Source organism: Pteropus medius, unplaced genomic scaffold, assembly GCF_902729225.1.
Source record: "Pteropus medius unplaced genomic scaffold, Ma_sr-lr_union100, whole genome shotgun sequence".
Lineage (NCBI taxonomy): Eukaryota > Metazoa > Chordata > Mammalia > Chiroptera > Pteropodidae > Pteropus > Pteropus medius.
Genome location: NW_024349802.1, coordinates 11,589,712 through 11,611,015, shown reverse-complemented (window position 1 = coordinate 11,611,015; position 21,304 = coordinate 11,589,712). Strand labels below are relative to the sequence as shown.

General features: G+C 35.9%; 2 protein-coding genes across 2 annotated transcripts in view; both read right to left on the bottom strand.

Annotated features, from left to right (window-relative positions):
* LOC120581195 (protocadherin gamma-A3-like) overlaps positions 1-21,304 on the bottom strand; it is a 142,910-nt gene that overhangs the window by 40,460 nt on the left and 81,146 nt on the right. The window lies entirely within an intron of this gene.
* On the bottom strand, positions 4,484-20,133 carry LOC120581454 (protocadherin gamma-A12-like). Its single transcript, XM_039836372.1, has one exon. It carries the CDS (start codon positions 19,688-19,690, stop codon positions 17,234-17,236), a length of 2,457 nt encoding a protein of 818 aa, XP_039692306.1. The 5' UTR covers positions 19,691-20,133; the 3' UTR covers positions 4,484-17,233.

Sequence of the window (21,304 nt, the reverse complement as noted above, 5' to 3'; positions counted from 1 at the left end):
ATGTGTGGGTTTTTTTTAAGCCATGAAGATTTTTTGGCTCACATATCTGAAGTCCAGAAGTAAGCTCGTGTCATGATTAGTTTGATCCAGAGGCATAAGTAGATCATCACGGACCTGATTTCTTTCCTCTCTATTTAACACACAATGGTATTCTTCATGGTGTAACTTCACGCTCAGGCTGCCCCTGCTCTTATGGTCTTAACATGGCTGCCACCAATTTTGTATACTTCTATTTCCTAAGGAATAATAAAGCCTCTTCCTCGAATCCCCAGCATATCCCTCCCTCAACTTTTTATGACCAACTGATTTTTGACAAAGGTGCAAAAGGGATTCAATGGAGGAAGTGTAGTCTTTCCAACAAACAATCAATGGTACTGAAGCCACTGATTGATCATTCATAGATAAAAAATTGACTCTCAACCTAAACCTCATGCCTTATACAAAAATTAACTCAAAATGGATTATAGATACCAATATAAAACTTAAAACAATAAAACTTTTAGAAGAAAACACATGACAGAAGTCTTTGGGACTTAGGGTATATGAACTATTCTTAGATATGATACCAAAAACAGATTTATAAAATAAATTGATAAATTGTACTTCATTGAAATTAAAAACTTTTGTTTTAGGGAAGGTCTTGTTAAGAGGAAGAAAAGACAAGCTATCGACTGGAAGACAGTATTTCCAAACCATATATCTGACAAAGGACTCTCATCTAGAATACATAAAGAACTCTCAAAATTCAACAGTAATAAAAAAAAATCCAATTAGAAAATGGGGAAAACACAAAAACAGACTTTTGACTAAAGAAGTGACGGCAAATAAGCATATGAAAAGATGTTCAATATTATTAGCCATTATGGAAATGCAAATTAAAAACACAATGAGATATCATACCTATTAGAACAGCTAAAATAAAAAATAGTGACAATACCAAATGCTGGTGAGAATATGGAAAATTATCTCTCATAAATTGCTGTTAGGAATGCAAAATGGTACAGTCCTCTGGAAAATAGTTTGGTAGTTTTTTATAAAACTAAACATACACTTACCGTTTGATTCAGCAATTGCACTTGTAGGCATATTTGCCAGAGAAATGTAAACTTATGTCACAAAAACTTCTACATAATTTTCACAACTGCTTTATTTATAATAGCCCCAAACTGGAAACAACCCAGATATCTTCCAAGAGGTGAGGGGCTAATCTAACTGTGGTATATCTATATAATAGGATACTACTGGGCAATAAAAAGAAACAAACTCTTGATACCTACAACGACTTTGATAGATCTCAAGGGCATTATGCTGAGTAAAAAAAAGCCAACCTCAAAATGTTATGTACTATATTGTACCATTTATATAACATTTTCAAAATAACAAAGTTAAAAGAATGGTGAAGAGATTAGTGGTCGCCAGGGGTTAGGGCAATATGAGGTAGTTCTTTGTAGTGATGGAAATGTATTTGATTGTGGTGGTGGTTACACAAATCTATGCAGATGATAAAGTTGCATAGAACTATTCACACACACAAGTGAGTGCATGTGAAAACTTGAAATTTGAATAAGGTCTATAGATTGTATCAATGTTAATTTCCTGGTTTTTATATTATAAATATAGTAATGTAAGATGTTATTATTGGGACTTCTATGATTGTTTTTGTAAGTTCCTGTGAACCTATAATGATTTTAAAATAAAAAGTAGAAAAAGCATACATACTTAATAATAGAGCTTAATATACGAAACAATATATAGCACAAAAACTTATGTATCTGAAAGGAGAAAGAAAAATTTATATTTTTAGTTAGAGATTTCAACTTTCCTCTGCCAGTGACTAATAGAATGAATAGACAAAGAATCAGTAAGGTACAGAAGGCCTGAACAACACTATCAAGCAACTTGACCTAGTTGAAAATGATAAGACAACAATCCACATTGTTGTCAGGTGTGTAAAGAACATTCATCAAGGTAGACTATATCCTGTGCCACAAAACAAAGTTTAACAATTTTAAGCACAGCCAGCTTTATTTGTGAAACAAGGAAATAAAGACTTACTTCTCTTAAAAAATTGAAAAGTATAGAAACCATACAAAGTATGTCCTTGGATCATAATAAAATAAACTTAGAAATGAATGACAAAAGGATATTTAGGTAATTTTCAATATTTGGAAATTAAACAATAACTTTTAAATAATACATGGGTCAAAGAAGAAATTGCAAGGTATACTAGAAAACATTTTTAATTGAACTTTTATGAAACATAACATCTAAAATAAGTTGGATGCAGCTAAAGCTCAAAGTGAAATTTATTTAAATACTTACACTAGAAAAAAAGAGAAAGGTATAAATTCAGTGACCTAAGCTACAACCTTAAGAAGTTAGAAAGAATATACTTGAAACTAATTAAAATAAACAAATTTAAAAAAGAAGTTAGAGTAAATGAAATCCAAAATAGGTAGAAGGACGGAAATAAAAAAAAATAAGAGTGGAAATTAATGAAATAGACAAATAATAGAGAAAAATCAATGGAGCCAAGCTGTTACCCTAACAACAACATGAGATTAAGAAATTATATAAGAAAAGTAAACTACATACTAATAGTCTTCATAAACATATATGCCAAAATCTTTTATATATTATTAGCATATTGAATCCAGCAATATAGAAAACACTAGAATATGATGACTAAGTTGGGTATATTCTAAAAATGCAAAGTTGATTAGACATTTAAAAATCAATCTGTGTAATTTACCATATTAACAGAGGAAGGTGCTGAGGTTATTTATTGGGGAAGGATAATCTCAGCGAGTTTTCCCCAAGGGACAGTGGTATATCCCTTTGGAAAAAATACAAACTTTCGCTCACAAGTATCAACTCAAAATGAATCATATACCAAATTGTAAATGGTAAAACTATAAAACTTCTAGAAGAAAATATAGGAGAAAATTACCAGAACTTTGCAATAGGCTTTCTTTAATAGGACATAAGAAATACAAATTATTAAAGAAAAATGAATAAATTAGGCTTCAGCAAAATTACAACTTCTGCTCTCCAAAAGATACTACTAAGAAAGTAAACAGTCAAGTCAGTCTTTAAGACAAGTCATAATATCCACAAAACATGTACGTGACAAAGAACTCACACACAAATAAATTTTTAAAAATTCTTGTAATTCAATTTTAAGAAGACAACTCAGTTGAAGATGAACAAAAGATTTTAACAGACTTCAAGAAGATATGCAAATAGCCAATCAGCACATGGAAAGATGTTCAATATCTTCAGTTAACAAGAAAACACAAATTAAAGCCACAATGAGACAGTACTACACACTCACTAGAAGGGCTAGAATGTTAAAGTTTGGCACCAAGAAGCATTAGTGAGGATGTGGAGCACGTGAAACTCTCATACACTGTTGATGGAAATATAAAACGATATTACCACTTTAAAAATAGTTTTGCAGCTTCTTATAAAGCTAAATATACACTCCCCATGTTATATCGCAATTGTGCTTTTAGGTATTTATCCAAGAACTAAAAGACTACGCTCACAAAAGATTTGTACATAAATGTTGATATAACTTTGATTAAGAATAACATCAAACTGGGAATAAACCAAATGTCCATCAACAGGTGAATGGATAAACAAATTGTGATATATCCATACAATGCAATACTGCTCAGTAATAAAAAGGAACAAACTACTAATACATGCAACAATGTGAATGAATTTCAAAAATATGTTGAGTGAAAGAAGGCAGACACAAAAGAGCATGTATTGAAGGATTCCATTTAGATGAAATTCCAGAAGAGGCAAAACTAATTTATAGTGACAGGAAGCAGATCTGCGGTTGCCTAGGGCCGGGTATGTAGGGAATTGATTGTGAAGGGGCACGAGGGAACTTTTCAAGGTTATAGAAATGCTCTATATTTTTATGATAGTAGTGGTTACGCAGGTGCAAACAGTTGTCAAAATTCATTGAACTGTATAATTTTAAAAGGTATGTTTTATTATGTATAAATTATACTGCAATAAAATTAAATTTTTTTTAAAAAGTGAAGTGCAAAAGAGTACCCACAGGCAGTCCTCTCTTTGCACAGTAGTGCAGGACTGTGAAAATGACCATGCAAGTTGAAACTGTAAAGCGATCTTAATAACCAGTGGGGGAAATTATGATTGTTCCATGACCTTTAAAAATTTTTATGAAAACATTAAAAACTTTCTCATAGGGAAGTAAAAAATAATAAAACTGATATTTATTTAGTACCTTATAATCTAAACTATTAGCACTGCTAAGAATTATCAAGAAGAGTTAGAAGAGGGCTTGGCTTCTTCTCACCCTATAATTTACAATTGGGGCAAGCATCCTTTCCATGCCTTGGCAACTCGTCATACTCTTAAGTTTGGATGAACTTCCATTATGTCCTTTCAATGTCATGAAATATCTCTGAGACTTACTCAAATGTGAAATTTTTTGCTGGTGTCATTTTTTTTTTTCTGGGACATCTTTATCCTTTTCATCACAACCACTTTCCTCATTCGTGTCATTAAGTTCACCTTTACTAAGCTCCTTTGGCTGCATGTCTAGAGAATCTTGAAGGCAATAGTGTCAACATCTCCAAAGTCAGCTATTTCTTCTGTAACTCGATTTAAGTTCAGTTTGAATTTCACTGACAGCATTATCACTTTTGTTTCTTGACTGAACTTCCATCTTTGTTGGTCAACTCCCCCTACACATTTTTGTAAAACGTCATGTGGGTTTATCACTGAGAGACAAGAAGACAACACAACCACATGATCTGCTGTCTGTGTATGAACTAAATAACAGATGCAGAGTAACCAGTCACTAACAGACTGAAAGAAGCCATGTGATTGGTCACTGAGCATGGTTCACATTTGTTATTTGCAAAGTAATCTGTGAACTGAAGGGCTAACAGAGAAATTTGTACTTTGTGCAATTATTCAGTTAATATACCATGATAACTGAAGTTTGAACTGTTTTTATTTAAATAGTTGAACTGGTATTATTTAAACTGTGGTAACTGAAATTTGTGTATATTATAACTTTTCAAAGCTAGGATTCTCTGCACAGTATGTTATTGTGTAAGAAAGAAGAAGAAATACTAAAATATAAATATACATGGTAATTTTTTTTGCAAGAAGAAACACAGAGAGGATAAACCAGAAACTAACAAAACTGATTATGTACAGTGGGTGCTAGGTGAGGCAGAAGAGATAGGGAAAGAATGACAATTTTCTGAGTATACTTAAAAAAATAGTTTTGACTTTAATTATGTTAATATTTTACATATTCAAAAAAGAATACTAATCAACACTCAACTCAATTTTGTAGTGTGGAAAAACTCTAAAATTGCATACAATAGAAATTAATAACCTTAACTTTATTTCAAATGAATAACGTGAACATACTACAAGTAACTTTGAACACAGTACTTTAGCTATATACTCTCAGCTTAAAAACAAACAATTGCAAGCAAATCTTGAATTCTGTAGGTTTGTTATTCTCTTTGGAATGGGTATAGCAATTCTGAAACTACTTTCTGTGTATTTTAGGACTGAGTAAATATATTCATAATGTCGGGAGCCAGAGTTCTCACTTTTAAAAAGAAAATACAAAGATGGAAAGGGGTAAGGCTAGGAAAAACTGAACTGGAGATATTAATATAAACCCATGATTCTGAAAGGGTGTGTGTGTATAGATATAGATGTGTGTATGTTTCTGTGTGTTTCCTAGCTCTGTCTGCTGAAAAAGCCTACAAACAGTGATAGCCCATTAGCAATGAGTATGCCTAGCACTCAGAGCTTCATTTCTAAATAATATTTCCTACTAAAATGAAGCAGAGCTTTTTGGATAAATGGCTCATCTCATGACTGGAACAGGGAAAGTGTAAAATAATTCTGTAATATCTTACATCAAAAGTAAGAAAATGCTCCAGAAAATAATAAGGATATGGTGAAAAGACACAAGAACCAGCTTGAAGAGGTTCTCATTAGCAAAACGATTTGAGATAAAACTAAATCTAAATCTAAAATAAAAATAAATCTAGGACAATTTAGCATCAAAATAAATAGCGGCAATCATGGAGTTTTTTTCAATTCATTGAAAAAAAACACATGAACCATAAATGAATAAATAAGAAAGAAGGGACACTCTCCCTTGCAGTGTAATGCCAACTAATAAATGTAGAAGAAATGATTATAAATGGAGTTAGAAAATCATGCCCTCTTGAGCGTGGGCTGGACCAAGTGACTAGCTTCTAATGAACTGAACACAGCAAAAGAAGATGGTATGTCACTTTCAAAATTAGGTTTACAGAAAGATTGTGGCCTCCATCTTATTTTCCCCTTCTGGCTCTGATGAAAGCCAGATGTTATCTTTTGCCTTGTGGAGAGGTCCACAAAGCAAGGAATTGAGGCAGGTCTCTAGCTAACAGCCAGCAAGAAATTAGGGCTGTCATTCCAACAACCTATGAGGAACTGAATCTCACCAATAACTATGTGAGAGAGGTTAGAAGTATATGTTCCCTCAGTTGAGCTGTCAGATAAGACAATAGCCTTGCAGCCATGTGAGAAAATTTGAGGCAGAGGCACTCAGAAATGTATGAGATAATAAATATTTGTTGTTTTAAGCTACTAAGTTTTGCACTTATTTGTTACACAGCAATGGATAACTAATATCTTACCAAAAAGCCTACTTTAAACATAATCATAAGGAAGGATAAAACAAACCAAAATCAAGGGCACTCTACAAAATAAATGGCTTATAGTCTTTAAAAAAATATCATTGTTATAAAAGACAAAGCAAGCCTGAGGAACTGTTTCAGATTAGGGTTAGCAAAAGAGACATGACGACTAAATGCCATGTCTGATCTTGGACTTGAAAAAATTACTGTAAGGTTTAAGTAAAGTTTGAGTATAGACTATAGATAATCATACTGTATCGATGTTAAACTTTATTATTTTCATTATAGAAATTCAATTCTATAAAAGAATGTCCTTGTTCTTAGGAATATACAATGAAGGATTTAGGAAGAGACATGATATCTACAACCTACTTTCAAATTGTTCATAAAATAATGTGTGTACAAAAGCATAAATACATATACACATATGTGTACACACACATGCACACATATAGATGAATGATGAAGAGAGAATAAAAAGGGAAATTATAAAGAACATGTAACAAAATACAAAATATTACAATAGGTAAATCTGGGTAAAGGGTTTGTCATTCTTTGTACAATTCTTGCAACCCTTCTGTAAATTTGAAATTATTTCAGAATAGAAAGTTAAAAGGAAAATTTGCTGTGAAGGTATCTATCAAAATTACAAACCTATTTACTCTTTGACCTAGCAATTCCACTTCTGGGAATTCGTCCCACGGATAAACTGCACATATATAAAATAATGTAGATATAAGTCTATTCGATGTATTCAACTACATCGAATAGCCTTATACCTACATTATTTTTAAGATTATGTTTAAGATTGGAAACAACTCAAGTATCAATTTATTAACCATGAGAGTGATTAATATCACAGTGGCATATCAAGCAACTGTTTAAAAAATAGCTTTCTTACGTATTAATATGGAAAGATTTTTAAAAGATACATTGTGGAGTGGAGAAAGCAAGATATAGAACAGTGTTTAGTATGTCATCTTTTTTGTAAGAAAAATGAGAAAATAAAAACATATGCCCATATTTGCCCATATCTGCATAAAGAAATGCTGAGAGGATATTTAAGAATTAATAAGATGATTACTTATGGGGGCAGGAGGAAACGGGTGGAATAGGAGTAAAACAGGAATGGGAATAAGACAATATATACCTATTGTTTTGATTTTTGAATCATGTAAATGTGTTTCCTACCTCAAAATAAAATAAATAAAAGAAAATTACTAAGATTGAGGTAAATGGCAGACCTATAAGGACTCAAATGAAATGACATCCCTGAGGTATTATTAACTGAGAAAGCGAGTTGCAGAATGGTACATATACTGTAAAATGTATAAAATTGTTGTGCAAAAAAAGCACATACACATTTACATATATAAAAAATGCTTTGAAGTACACATAATCGGGTATTAACAGTAGTAACTTCTTGGGGGTGAGTCTGGAGGCAAGGTTAAGGGTGTGGGGGATTCTGATGTTTTTTTTAAAATCTCTTTTTAAATTGAATTATTGTTTATATACAGTGAGTTCAATGAGTTTTTAGGAAACATATACTTCTATATTATCCACTCCTCTAGCAAAGTATGAAAAATTCCAGGTCTTAGAAATACAGTGTGGAAAAAAATAAATTCTTGCCATCAAGGAGCTTATACTTTTCTTGAGGCAACAGAGCTAATACACTGATGAAGAAGCAAATATATATCAGATGAAAGTCACAGAACAAAAAGTAGTATCTTTTTAATATGGTTACTGAGGACTCTATAGGATGTTTAAGGTATGTGTGGGTATGTAACATTCCAAGTGTATTCATGATATTAAAATCCAACAATTTTATTATTGTTGCTATGCATCTTTTATCCTAAGCATTCCTTATCTGAAATTTTATTGTTTGTAAGCCAAAAACAGTTGGTGAAGAAAAACTGAACTTAAAAATTTCCAAGGAAAACATACAATCAAGTAAAAGAAAATTAAATAACAACAACATATTAAAACAGCCTGATAAGTTTTGACCCAAACAAAATTCCAGAGACGGAAAAGAACGGGGCAGCAGAACTAGTCTGAAGAGCAGGATAAGTGTGAATTAGACACAGTAGATTCTCCAGGTGCTGGATGTTTCCAATAGTGAGAAAGAGATCAGGAAGAAAAATAAAACACAGGGGTAGTTCTGCCATGAACCCCAAAACATACCAGTGTAGAGCTCTCAGGAAGCTTATCATGCTTAGACTGGTAAGGATATACCCAATGGTTTATCACAATGGAAGAAATCAGTACAAAAGAATGACGACCACACTCTTATCTGCACTTGGATGTTTCTCAGAATCTCAAACTTAACATGTTTACAACTCAACTCTTGATTTCTCTGAAATCTACCCTTCTCTTGTCCTCCGTATCTCACTAAGTGGTACCTTTGTCCATCCAGCTCCTTAATTCAGAAACCAAGAAATGACTCTATCCCTTCTCTCTTTCATCCATTGTATTTATTCAATCAACAATATTTTATTGAGGATCTACCATCTGCCAGGCAATGATTTTGCCAGACACTGAAGAATATATAATAAACTAAATATTCCCTGCCCTCATGGTGTTTACATTTCAGCCATTCCATTATTGTCTTGTTGAACCTATTCCTCAAATACATCTCCAATCCATCCATTTATTTCTATACCCACTGCCTTCCTTTTAATTCAATCCATTTCTGTTTCTTACTAGGAATGTTGCCATAATCTTCCATCTGTTCTCCCTATTTTCATTTTTAACATTCATAAATTGAGTCACCACAAAGCAGCCAGAGTAATCTTTTAAAAATTCAAACAATATCTTGTCATTATCCTGTTTAAAACCTTGCAATAGCTCTTAAGTAATAAGTACTTAGAATAAAATCCAGAATATTTAATATGATTTATAAGGCTCTGCCTTGTAATAGATGTACCTCATGTACATCTTAGAATAAAATCCAGAATATTTAATATGATTTATAAGGCTCTGCCTCGCAATAGATGTACCATTGCTAGCCTCCCTAGCCTTTCCAATTGCTCACCTGCTCTTTTTTTTTATGACCTTTACACATGCTATTCCCTCTGCCTGATAATTTCTTCTTTAATCTCCTTGTTACCTAGCTAACTTCTACACACCTTCAGATCTCACTCTAAGTATCATTTCCTGAAAGCCTTCCCTGACCCTTCAGACTATGGAAGGCCCTCCTATTACAAACTCTCAGCATCCTTGTTTTTCTCCTTAGTGGCATTTATCAGACTTGTAAAAGACCATATCTTAGAATGACAGGCCCATTAAGGCAGATATTACATCTGCCTTGTTCATTGCTGCTTCCTTGGCTCCTAGGACAGTGCCTTGCATAGCATACAGTTAATAAATATTTGTTATATAAATGCATGAATGAACCAACCACTACTAGACTTGGGGCAGACTCTAGTGTTTATTCTATTTTTGGGTGGGCTCTTCCAACCTATACATTGTAGAGAATGGAAGCCTAAACCTATGCAGATGTGGTTTACACTTATACTATATCCTCTCACATTATATTCTCACACAATATGAAAATAGAGCACTCTGCAACTCTTGTTTTTCAAAAACATATGGAATATACAAAAATCAATAGTTTTTCTGTAAACTGGCAATGAACAATCAGAAAATGAAATAAAAATATAATTTACAATAACATCCCAAACCATCAAATATGTAGGAATAATTTAATGAAAGATATACAAGACCTCTACACTTTAACTATAAAACATTGCTGAGAGGAACTAAAAAAGATCTATATAAATGGAAATATATACCATTCTCATGGATTGGAAGTCTCAATATTGTTAAGATTTGTAGATTCAATGTGATCCCATTCAAAACCATTGCAGGCTTTTCCCCTCTGGAAAGTGATGAGATGATTTTAATTTATTTGAAAAGACAAAGAACCAAGAATAGTCAAAACAATGTTAAAAAAAGAAAAGAAAAAAGTTGAAAGACTTACTACCTGACTTCAAGACTTACTATAAAGTTACAATTATCAAGAGAGTGTGGTATTGACAAAAGGATAGTCAGATCAGTGGCACATGATACCGAGTCTAGAAATACATCCACATATATAAATGAAATGATTCTCAATAAGTGTGCCAAAGCTCTTCAATAGGAAATGGAAAATGTTTTCAACAAATGATGCTGCAAAAACTGGGTATCTCTATGGGAAGAAAGAACCTTGACCCTACCTCATTGAATTGCTACCTCCATTCCATATGCAAAAATCAATTTTAAATGTGGTAAATAGAAGAGTCAATAGGTGTCAAATAAGTGCCCTTTGCTCAGCAGGAATATTCACTGCCTCTCCTAACATATTGTTAGAGCAAGTAATACACATGATAAAGGCAGTATATGCAAATGACATATATTTGAAACCATTTCTTGGTTTCTAAGCTTTCGGAAACTCTTCAGGTGAGCATCAGAATCCAGGATGAAGATGCCAAATTATCTGATTTGCTGAATTCTTTTTAGAGACCAACAGCTGAGTAAAAAAATTAATATAGCTTAGACGGATAACAGAATCTACACCAGTAAGGAACCCTCCTGTGAGTAACCAATCAGACACACTTTTATCCATCTTACTACTAATATTCTTTTTCTCCTGACTTACCAGTAATTCTCCTTTCACTCTGAAGTTTCCATATTATCCACTTAATTTCACTTTCCAAAGATAAATGTTTCCTTTTCCTTTTTTGGGGGGGCAGGGATGGCGCAGGGAGGTTATATTTTGGACTGCAAGCTCCCAAATCCCTGACAGTGATATACAAATGGGGGAATTTTATATGCAAATGTTATTCTATAATTTTTGACGTTTATGTAAATTGCAAGTTACCCAACATGCTATGCTGACATTATACAATCACCTGGATCCATTCATACAATCACCTGGAAAATATATAAGGAACAGTCTTTACTTGGATTCTGTGCTATTGCTATTTCAAATTCACTTAAAGAATTTGAATTGGCCACAGTGGAGTAGGAAATATGGCCAATGGGTCCCATGTCGGGATCTGAGGTGCAGACTTGAGTAATGGGGTCTCTGAGAGGGTTATCTCAGTCATGAGACCACGTTGAGGTCACTGATGTGCAAGGTGACACTTCTGCTGGAGGAGAGGGAGGGCTTGCTTCTGTCAGTGGTCGTGATGGTGACATTGTACTCCAGAGTTTACTCCAGGACCAGAGCCCCCTCTGTTACAAGCCTATAGTAATTATTGGAGGAAGATTAAATTCTGAAAGGTGCATTTTCTTGTCGAGACACATGACCTCCCTATTTTCTCCCGACTCTGGATCTTGTGGTCTAAACAGGGCAATTACTGTCCAAAGTGCAGAATCTTCAGGAATCATTGTGAAAATAGAAGTAAAAATCACCAGAGCAGAGATGCCCACATACTACAGTTTGTATCACCTGTTTAGAAATGGTAGTTGAAAATCCTTTAGATGTTTTTCACACTAATATAAATATTCAAGATGTAAACAATAATACCCCTTCGGTTCAGCAGGAGCATTATTGAGTTAAATATCTGAGTTGACTCATCCTTTGGGTCTTTGTCATTATCACCTAGAATTCTGATCTCAAATACACTGGGCAGCCATTTCCCCCTATTACTTACTTCCAAAACCATGTAATATTTTTAAATCTTTCCATAGTCCAGTATACTTAAAGTCTTTGTTTCTCCATCATTGTGATCAAGGCCAAACTGGATGTGGGTACTCTGGACTGCAAAGGCATACTTGATTTCCACTTTGAGACCCTTGTCTGGGTCAGTGGCCCTTACCCTCACCATGGAGGTGCCCAGGGCATGTCTTCTCAAAGGCCAACTCCATATACATTCTGGTTGAAATTGGGTGGGAGGCGGGGGATGTTGTAGCTGTGTTGCTTCCAGGTGGTTCTCACTATCTCAGGCTGTCAGAACTGGGTGGTGCAAGCTTTGCTTTTCCAGGTCTAGTGGCTTTTCTAACACAAGTTCAATGTATTTCTGTCTACTGTTGGTCTCTTTTACTTTGAAGAGAAATGTAGAGTTGCTGCTAAGGTGGTAAGTTTGTAAAGGAATTCCTTTCAACATCAGAATCTTCTGTAGGTTCTATTGCAAATCTTGCTCCAAGATGGGTCAACTCAGATATTTAATTCAATAACACTCTTGCTGAATCAAGAGGTATTATTGTTTACATCTTGAATATTGATATTAATGTGGAAAACATTTAAAGAATTTTCAACTGCCATGTCAAACAGATGATATAAACTATAGCATGTGGGCATATCTGCTCTGGGTCATCCTGGTACATCTCCACTTTCCTCACTCAGTAAAGTATTCTTTTTCCTAATGAACCCACAGCTTCTGAGTGGGTAAGTCCTGGGCACCAAGCCTCAGATCTTTGGCAAGGTCCAATTAGGAAAGTCACCTTATGGAAACTCCTTATTTATCTGTTTCCACATTGGCTGATAGCAGTACTCTGAACTGCAGCCTAATGACATCAGAGATTGAAATTCTGAAGAGTTGAGAGTAATGAGAAAGATAGATATTTCTCACTAGAATTTGCAAGTTGAAAGGCAATAGTATAGTCTTATTTGTGCAGTTAAATATTCCTAGGAATTTATATTCTCAGTGACTCCAGCATATGAAATCAAAGTGATGGCTTTTTTTAAAAAATTTCTTTTTGATGTATAAGAGAATTTTTAGGCCAAGTTTCTCCTTTTATTTTTTTTTGGGGGGGGGCTTTGTTTTTTTCATATAACAGTTTCAGGATAAACTATTGGATAAATCTTCAGGTGCAGATATATAGAGGCTTCCAGGAAGTTTCATAATATAGAAATCTTATGAATTTTTAAATTTTGACAAATCTCCAGTTTCTTAACTTTGTATAGTTAGGCCAGAGATCTTGCTCTTATTACGAGTTCAATATAAAAGGAGAACACATGTAAAATGATTGGTTTTGCACTATGATTTTTTTCTCCCAAGAAACCAGTTTCTAATCATTGAACTCAAGTCTTTTATTGAGTATTTAGAAAGTGTACAAACCACTGTGTGAAATGCTTCAGAGACTTAAAGATGAACTAAAAAGTTATACTTGTCCTCAATGATATTATACATAGTAGATCTTTTAATGGCTTCTCTGAGAGTAATTGTGGAGGTACTGATTCCTTCTGCAAATAGATAAATTATTTTATTTAATTCTATGAGCTATCTGATGACAGTTTCTTCACATTTTCCTGAACCAGAGCTCTTCCCACTGGGTATTCGGAAAACTCATCCACTATCAAATAATTTTTTCAATTACCTTTGCCATTGGTTATCTTTTCCTATCTGTATTTTAAGAATGTTTCCTAAACAGTGTGGTCTATTATCGATAACTTTTCATTAGGTATGGTTTTCTAAAAATGAACTCTTTAAGTGTAACATTAGAGAGTAAACTTATCTCTTTCTTAATATATATATATACTCATTAATTTGATCATCATCCCTGCACAACAATGTGTTTGTTTAAAAAATTTTTAAATAGCTTTATTAAGGTATAATTGATATACAAAGAACTGCACATATTTAATATGGAGTTGTTTACTTTTTTGGACTTGATATCTTGCATGAGGAAGACAATTTTTTTTACCATAATTATTCAATTCATGATCATAGCTATACTCTGTTACATGTAACTGAGAAAATTGTGATACAGTCCACTCATTTATCATTAGCCTTCTAACTCAGTTCTAGACGATCTATGGGATTCATAGTCTCAACAAATTGTACAGTCTGAGCAAGGACTCTAGGATATTGCTGACTCAAGGAGCATAATCTCTTCTAGAATGGAGGTGGGAGAAGAACGTCTGCTGATAGATTACATTCAAATTGTAGGTGCTATAAAATAGTGGAGCTACAACCTTAACTAATATCTGAACACTGATTAACTTATTAGAGTAAGTGAATGTATGCCCACTTTTCATAACTATAAGAAGATAAGCAAAATTCTTGACATAATTTCTTTACTGGAACCAGAATATAAACATCCAAACCCATTGCCCAGTTATTCTAAAAAAGCCAATCAACAAACATTCTAATTATCAATCCTAAATTACCAGTAAATATCCTAAAGCTGATAATTTGCATAGCCATTAGCTTAAAACAACACAGTCAAAACTAAATTAACTTCACCTTTCAGGTTTTGATGTTTCATTTTCCAGTTAAATCATCCTATCAATCCTATTGGGGTAAATTGGTCCTTTGAACAAGAAATCTCAAAAGACCCTCGTTTAGCTTATGCTATGGTTTAGACGGAAAACAACATTCATAAAACTGTCTCACTCAGAACAATTGTTCCTCCATCTTTTATGACCCCAGACAGGAACTTCTAGATCAAGAATGTGCCTGAGCACTTAAGATTTTCAAATTAGCTTTCATCAAAATTTTAAAACAGTTTTACTTCCACCCGCAAGTCACCCCATTGCACCATCTGGAGAAGCACACAAATCATTATTACTTTTCCCAACAGAATTTCAAGCGTGCTGACATTGAAAGCATGACTCCTTTTTCTAACAACAATGTAAAAAAAAAGGCTACTGTTAAGTATATATTATGAGGTATGACATGAAAGGGTCTTTCAAATTACACATTATCTCTATTTTGCTGAAACTGAAAGAGATTAAACAACTTGTCAAAGGTCACACAATTAGGAGTTACCTTGTTGCAAAGTTTATATTTTTCTAGTATACTACATCTTAGAATACTGACATCAGGTAATCCCCAGAGCACATACATTTGTTCATTCATTCATTCAGCAACTATTAAATAAAGCCTATTTAGCTCAAACTGAAAGTATAGTTGAGATTACTGATATTTGAGATATAGCCTATGCATCATGACTGTTCATTGCCCTAGCTCTTAATGATTTATCCCTAAATAGGGTTAAATGAACAGAAGTCAGCATATTTGGATCATACTAGGTTAACTTCCCAAACAATTTCTGTTGTGTGTATGGTCTTTCATTTTGAATTGGCCACCATATGAAAACTGGCCTTGTGATAAACATTTTGATAGCTTTTACAAAACAACAGGAGTTACATTGTCCTCTATTTCCTTCGATATTGTTTAAAAAGCTCTACTTATTCAATTCCATTTGCAACTTAACATCAGTACAAAGTTTACATTTTTAGATAAACTCAAAACTTCCTTTTAAAAACTCAGACTAAAAAAATAAGTAAATAAATGTAAATAAATAAAAACTCAGACAAATAGAAACACACTATATTTCCATTTTTTTGGTCTTTGTTGTCAAGAAGCATAAAGTGACATGTAAATCTCAGTAGCAATAACTGTCTTATTTTAGGTCCATTTGTTTACCTTTTATTCTCTAAATAGTTTTCAATCTCTTTTATAAGTCTAGGTTTTGATTAAATATTGTATTTTTGAAAGTCGATAGGCAACAAATAAATAAAGAAAAAATAATTGGGAATGTTATGGTTCCTTACCCTGTTACATAATTTACCAAAAAAAAAAAAAAACCCCAGGCTTTTCACAGTTTCCAGCAATGCTTTCCCATGAATAATGTACTTTAGCATTCAATTTCTGTTCACCATTCTACAGTAAGCATAAGATTCTCAGGAAACACTTAGGATCTGGGCACTTTCCAGAAAAAATTCCATGTGTGTGAAAATTGTGGGAAAGTTAACCTAAAAAGAAAAGCAAATTACTGCAAATTCACCACAGCACCAAAAAATGTGCTCAAAACACAGCTCATTAACTCTGCGTGTTCCACAGAGTCATCATTAAGATCAGTGTGGGTTAAATGGACAAAAGAAATATCCAACCTGGAAACATATATATTGTATTCTCAAAACCTATATGGGGGTAAAAAATAAACAATCTCTTCAGCATTTCCTTATGACAACACTTACACTCTTCGCATATGTCAGCGAGAAAGTTTTAAGTATGTAAGAAATAAACTCACCGTATCTGGAAGTTCATGAATGATTTGAAACAATGAAATGACTTAGGACAATGAGAAAGTATAAATGTATCCATCCTTAAAGACCAAGAAGAATGACTGCACTTCAAAGAAACCAAAGGCACTTTATGAATTTGTTAGCAATTGCATGTGTCGTTAGAAGTCGCTCTATTATAAAACTTTATTAAAAAATACTTATACTTTTCATTGAATTAGATTTATCCCCTCTGAAAGAATTCATGTTCTTAATAAGTAAATTGGCATCAGATGTTCAATATAAAACTGTTGCAATGGGAAAGAAAAAGACTAATTAAAAGCTGGAAGAATTTTATAGTTGGTAAATTAAATTTAAAAAATTATATAAAGTATTAACAAATATTTTATAAAGTGGATATAAATTTTTATATATAGCATATACAATTATATGAAAGTTGTAACAAATAAGGTGTAAGGGAAGGCCCGAGGGAAGGCAAATGGGTTGTCATTGGTGTCTGCCATATATACATGCATTTATTAGCATCTGTTTTATAAATTCCAAATATATACTAATTATCTATAGAAAAATACTTTGCTCAACGCCCAGAGAAGAATATTTGATATGGACTCACCTGAATGCATACATGATTATCTTTAGAAAACATCGAATCACCTGATTGCAAAAGAGGCTCGCTTTTCTCACAGCTCTCTTGGCTGATAAGCGTGTCTGCGTAGTTGGGCTGCGGGAAGATCAGGTGACTCTTCCGTGAGTCCGCAGTGAGGGACACCTCGTGCGAATAGGTCTGCAGGAACGCCCGCATCCCGTCCACGCCCACAAACTGCGAGGCGGGCACACTAGCTAATCCGCCTCCTGAAGCCTGGAGCAGACGTGACGCGTGCCAATGCCTCAGTCTGAGCGCCAGCAGCACGATGACGAAGGCAAGGAAGACGCAAGAAACAGCAGCCACCGCCACCACGAGGTACAGGGTGAGGCTTGAGGCGTCAGAGTTGTACGGGACCTCCAGGCTGCCTAAGTCAGATAGGATGGCTGGGATACTGTCGGCCACGGCCACAGTGAGTGTGACGGTGGCCGAGAGAGGGGGCTGGCCGTGGTCCTGGACAGCCACCACCAAGCTCTGCTTGATGGTGTCTCTGTCCAGTAGGGCCCGCGCCGTGCGCACCTCGCCCGTGTGCAGTCCCACCGCGAAGAGCCCTGGCTCACTGGCCTTGAGCAGGCGGTAGGACAGCCAGGCGTTCTGGCCTGAGTCTCTGTCCACTGCCACCACCTTGGTCACTAGGTAACCGGGCTCTGCAGAGCGGGGTGCCAGCTCCACGCCGGTGGAACCATCAGTGGGGAGGGCAGGGTACAGAATCTCTGGCGTGTTGTCGTTCTGGTCCAGCACAAATATGCTTAGTGACACGTTGTTGCTAAGCGGTGGGTCCCCACTGTCATGCGCGGTCACTCTCAACTGCAGGTCACGCGACTGCTCATAGTCGAAGGAACGCAATGCGTACAGCACCCCCGTGTCTGAGTTGATGGAGACGTAGGAAGACAAGGGCGCTCCCTGGAGGGTGTCCTCAACTAGGGAGTAAGTGACCTGGGCGTTCTTTCCATAGTCGGGGTCATAGGCGGTCACGGAGACAATGGAGGCTCCTCTGGGGTTGTTCTCTGGGATATAGGCAGTGTAGGAGGCATGAGAAAAGGCAGGTGGGTTGTCGTTGATGTCTGCCACATTCAGTGAGATGTGAGTTTCTGTGGACAAGGACGGACTTCCTCGGTCAGTGACGGTCACTGTGATGTTGTAGCTAGGAACCAGTTCTCGGTCCAAGAGTGTGTCTGTCACTAAACTATAGTAATTCTCATAAGACTTTTCTAATTTAAAGGGCAGATTCCCTTGGATGAAACAGATCACATGTCCATTTTCCCCAGAGTCTTGATCATTTACATTTAAAAGGGCAATTAATGTGCCTCTGGGAGAGTTTTCCAGAACGGAGCTGGAGAGAGAGGTGACAACTACTTCAGGAGCATTGTCATTCACATCCACAACTGTGATCAAGACTTTGGCTCGTGCAGAATATCCTGCATTATCCATTGCTTGCACTTCCATCTCGTAGAATCCCGATTCCTCGTGGTTCAGCTCCCCTGTTGTTGATATTGTCCCTAAATTACAGTCTAGCTTGAAAAGTTGGGCCGCCTTGTTGTCCACATACCGGAAGGAATACATCACTTCCGCATTGGCTCCTTCGTCTGGGTCGGTGGCGTTTACCAGAAGCAGCGTAGTGCCCACGACCACATTCTCTGGAACGCTTACGCGGTACTCGGACTGAGCAAACGCTGGTGCGTTGTCGTTCACATCAACGACCTTCACGCGGATGCGCGCGGTGCCAGTGCGCACTGGCTCGCCCCCGTCGGAGGCCGTGAGAACCAGTTGGTGAACCGCCTTTTCCTCGCGGTCCAGGGCTCGCTCGAGCACCAGCTCCGGGTACTTGTTACCATCCGCTTCGCTTTGCACCTCCAGAGAGAAGTGAGTATTGCTACTGAGCTCGTAGCTCTGGAGAGAGTTCTTCCCGATATCCGGATCCCAAGCGTGGGGAAGGGGGAACTGCATCCCAATGGCGGCGTTTTCACTCATTTTTATTTCTAATTCATCTTCCTGGAAGTAGGGAGCATTATCATTGATGTCCTTCACTTCTACCACCACCCCATATATTTTCACTTTATCCATCAAAATCTCCAGGTTTAGTTGACACTTTATGGCCCCCATACAGAGCTCCTCCCGGTCTATCCTGCCCGCGGTGACCAAGCTGCCGCTTCGCAGATTCAGAGCGAAAAGTTGCATCCTACCTCCTGAAAAGATGCGGACTCCGCGCTCCTCCAGTTCCTGGGCCTCCAGCCCCAGATCCTTGGCAATGTTGCCCACCCTCGAGCCTTTCTCCAGCTCCTCAAGAACTGAATAGTGGATTTGAGTGTATCCAGTTTCCCACAGAATCCCCAGGAGTACTCCCAGCAGGACCAGCCCTTTGCAGTCCTGGTGCAGTCGCACAGGAATCATTGTAACTTTTCTGGAGGATTATTTCCAGTTCTGTCTTTGACCACCGAAGGCAAGATCAGCTCTTCCGTCATTAGAATCCGTCAGCTGGGGGACCAGAGCTCCTCCGCTCAGTTTCCTCTGTCCCAGAGGAGATGGTTAGTTTCTATCTGTGCTTTGTGCTTCAGGCGCGTGCACTGCAAGCAGGATCTCGCCGCTTTTCTCTCCCCGATTGGTGAACAGCGGCGCTCAGAGTCTTAACCAATTACTGCACAACCTTGAACTTCGGGAAAGGATTTTTGGATTTTAGACCTTCAATAGCCCCATCTACTGTCCTTCAAATATGGATGAAAATGAAGCCGACTAAAACTACAGTATTTGTTTTAATCGAAATTTCAGTGAGCTTCTTTTTATTTCCCTGAAATGTTTCATATAGGTCCACTTTCTTGAGACAGCAATTTTATCCCTATAAAATCCCTATACACAGCAATTTTATCCCTATAATTTTAGATCACCTGTTTTGATATCACCCCTAAAAGAACATCCATTATGGAACATTTCCCTGGGAGTTTACCATTTTGAGAAATCATGTAAAGAATAATTTAAAATTTCTCACTCAAGTAAAATTTGGGGCAATTTTTGATAGATTCTTAAATCTGCCTAAATGGAAGAACTACTCTAACATGTTGACACTTAACTTTAAAAACCAAATTTTCACAATAATATAAAAATGTAAAAATAAGACATGTGATTGTACACATCAGAATCACAGGAAGTTGAGAAGACACATGAACATTTTTGGAACAAAATGGAATCATTCTAACTCAAATTTACTGGAAATAAGGGTAGTTTTCTAAAACTCTAATACATTATATTTCAAAAGAATTTGTAAAAAAGTTAATAATCCAAAGAATATTATAAACTTACCTTTTTCTGGGTAATAACCTTAATTCCAATTATTGAGAATTACTGGCATTACATTTGCAAGCCTATCTAAATAGAGAAAGAAATTCTCACCATTTGCTTTCATGAATGCAAATATCTATATTCTGAGGATAACCACATTTAGCAGGCATACCAGAAAATAATATTTTTTAAATTAGGAAGAAATATACAGGCAAATCTGAGAAAAGATTGGAGGTAATATTGACCTACTCGGTGGGATTCAAAGAATCCCTAGCAAATGTACCTGAATATTATAAAATCATCAGTCTTTTTAAAAAGCCCCTTTTCATGCATTTTCCTCTCTTACTTCATAGTTAATAGGGTAAAGAAAATTAAAGCAAACCATTTGCAGATGAAAGATATTAACTGAAACTCACGTGAGTAGAAGTAAGAGAGTTAGAGCTTAACTTGTTCTCCTCAGTGACACTTACTACCAGAGATGCTTCATTAGAAAGATCTTGTGGGAGAACCGGTTCTGGCGTCATACAGACAAAATCAAACCTCGTTTTCTGAGAATTGGAGGCATACAGATTGTAAGAATAAGGTAAAGTTCCCTCGCTGTAGTTGGGAGAAACTCCTGGTCCAGTCTTAGAACAGAGACCAGCCTGAAAGCAGCCCCAGGCGGCCGGGTTAGAGGGGCGTCTCAGGCGCAGGGCAATGGCCAGAATCACAGCGAGAAGAAAGAGCACGGAG

Excerpts from the sequence above, each read along its gene's own strand:
- LOC120581454 (XM_039836372.1), bottom strand. The coding sequence starts at position 19,690 with ATGATTCCTGTGCGACTGCACCAGGACTGCAAAGGGCTGGTCCTGCTG.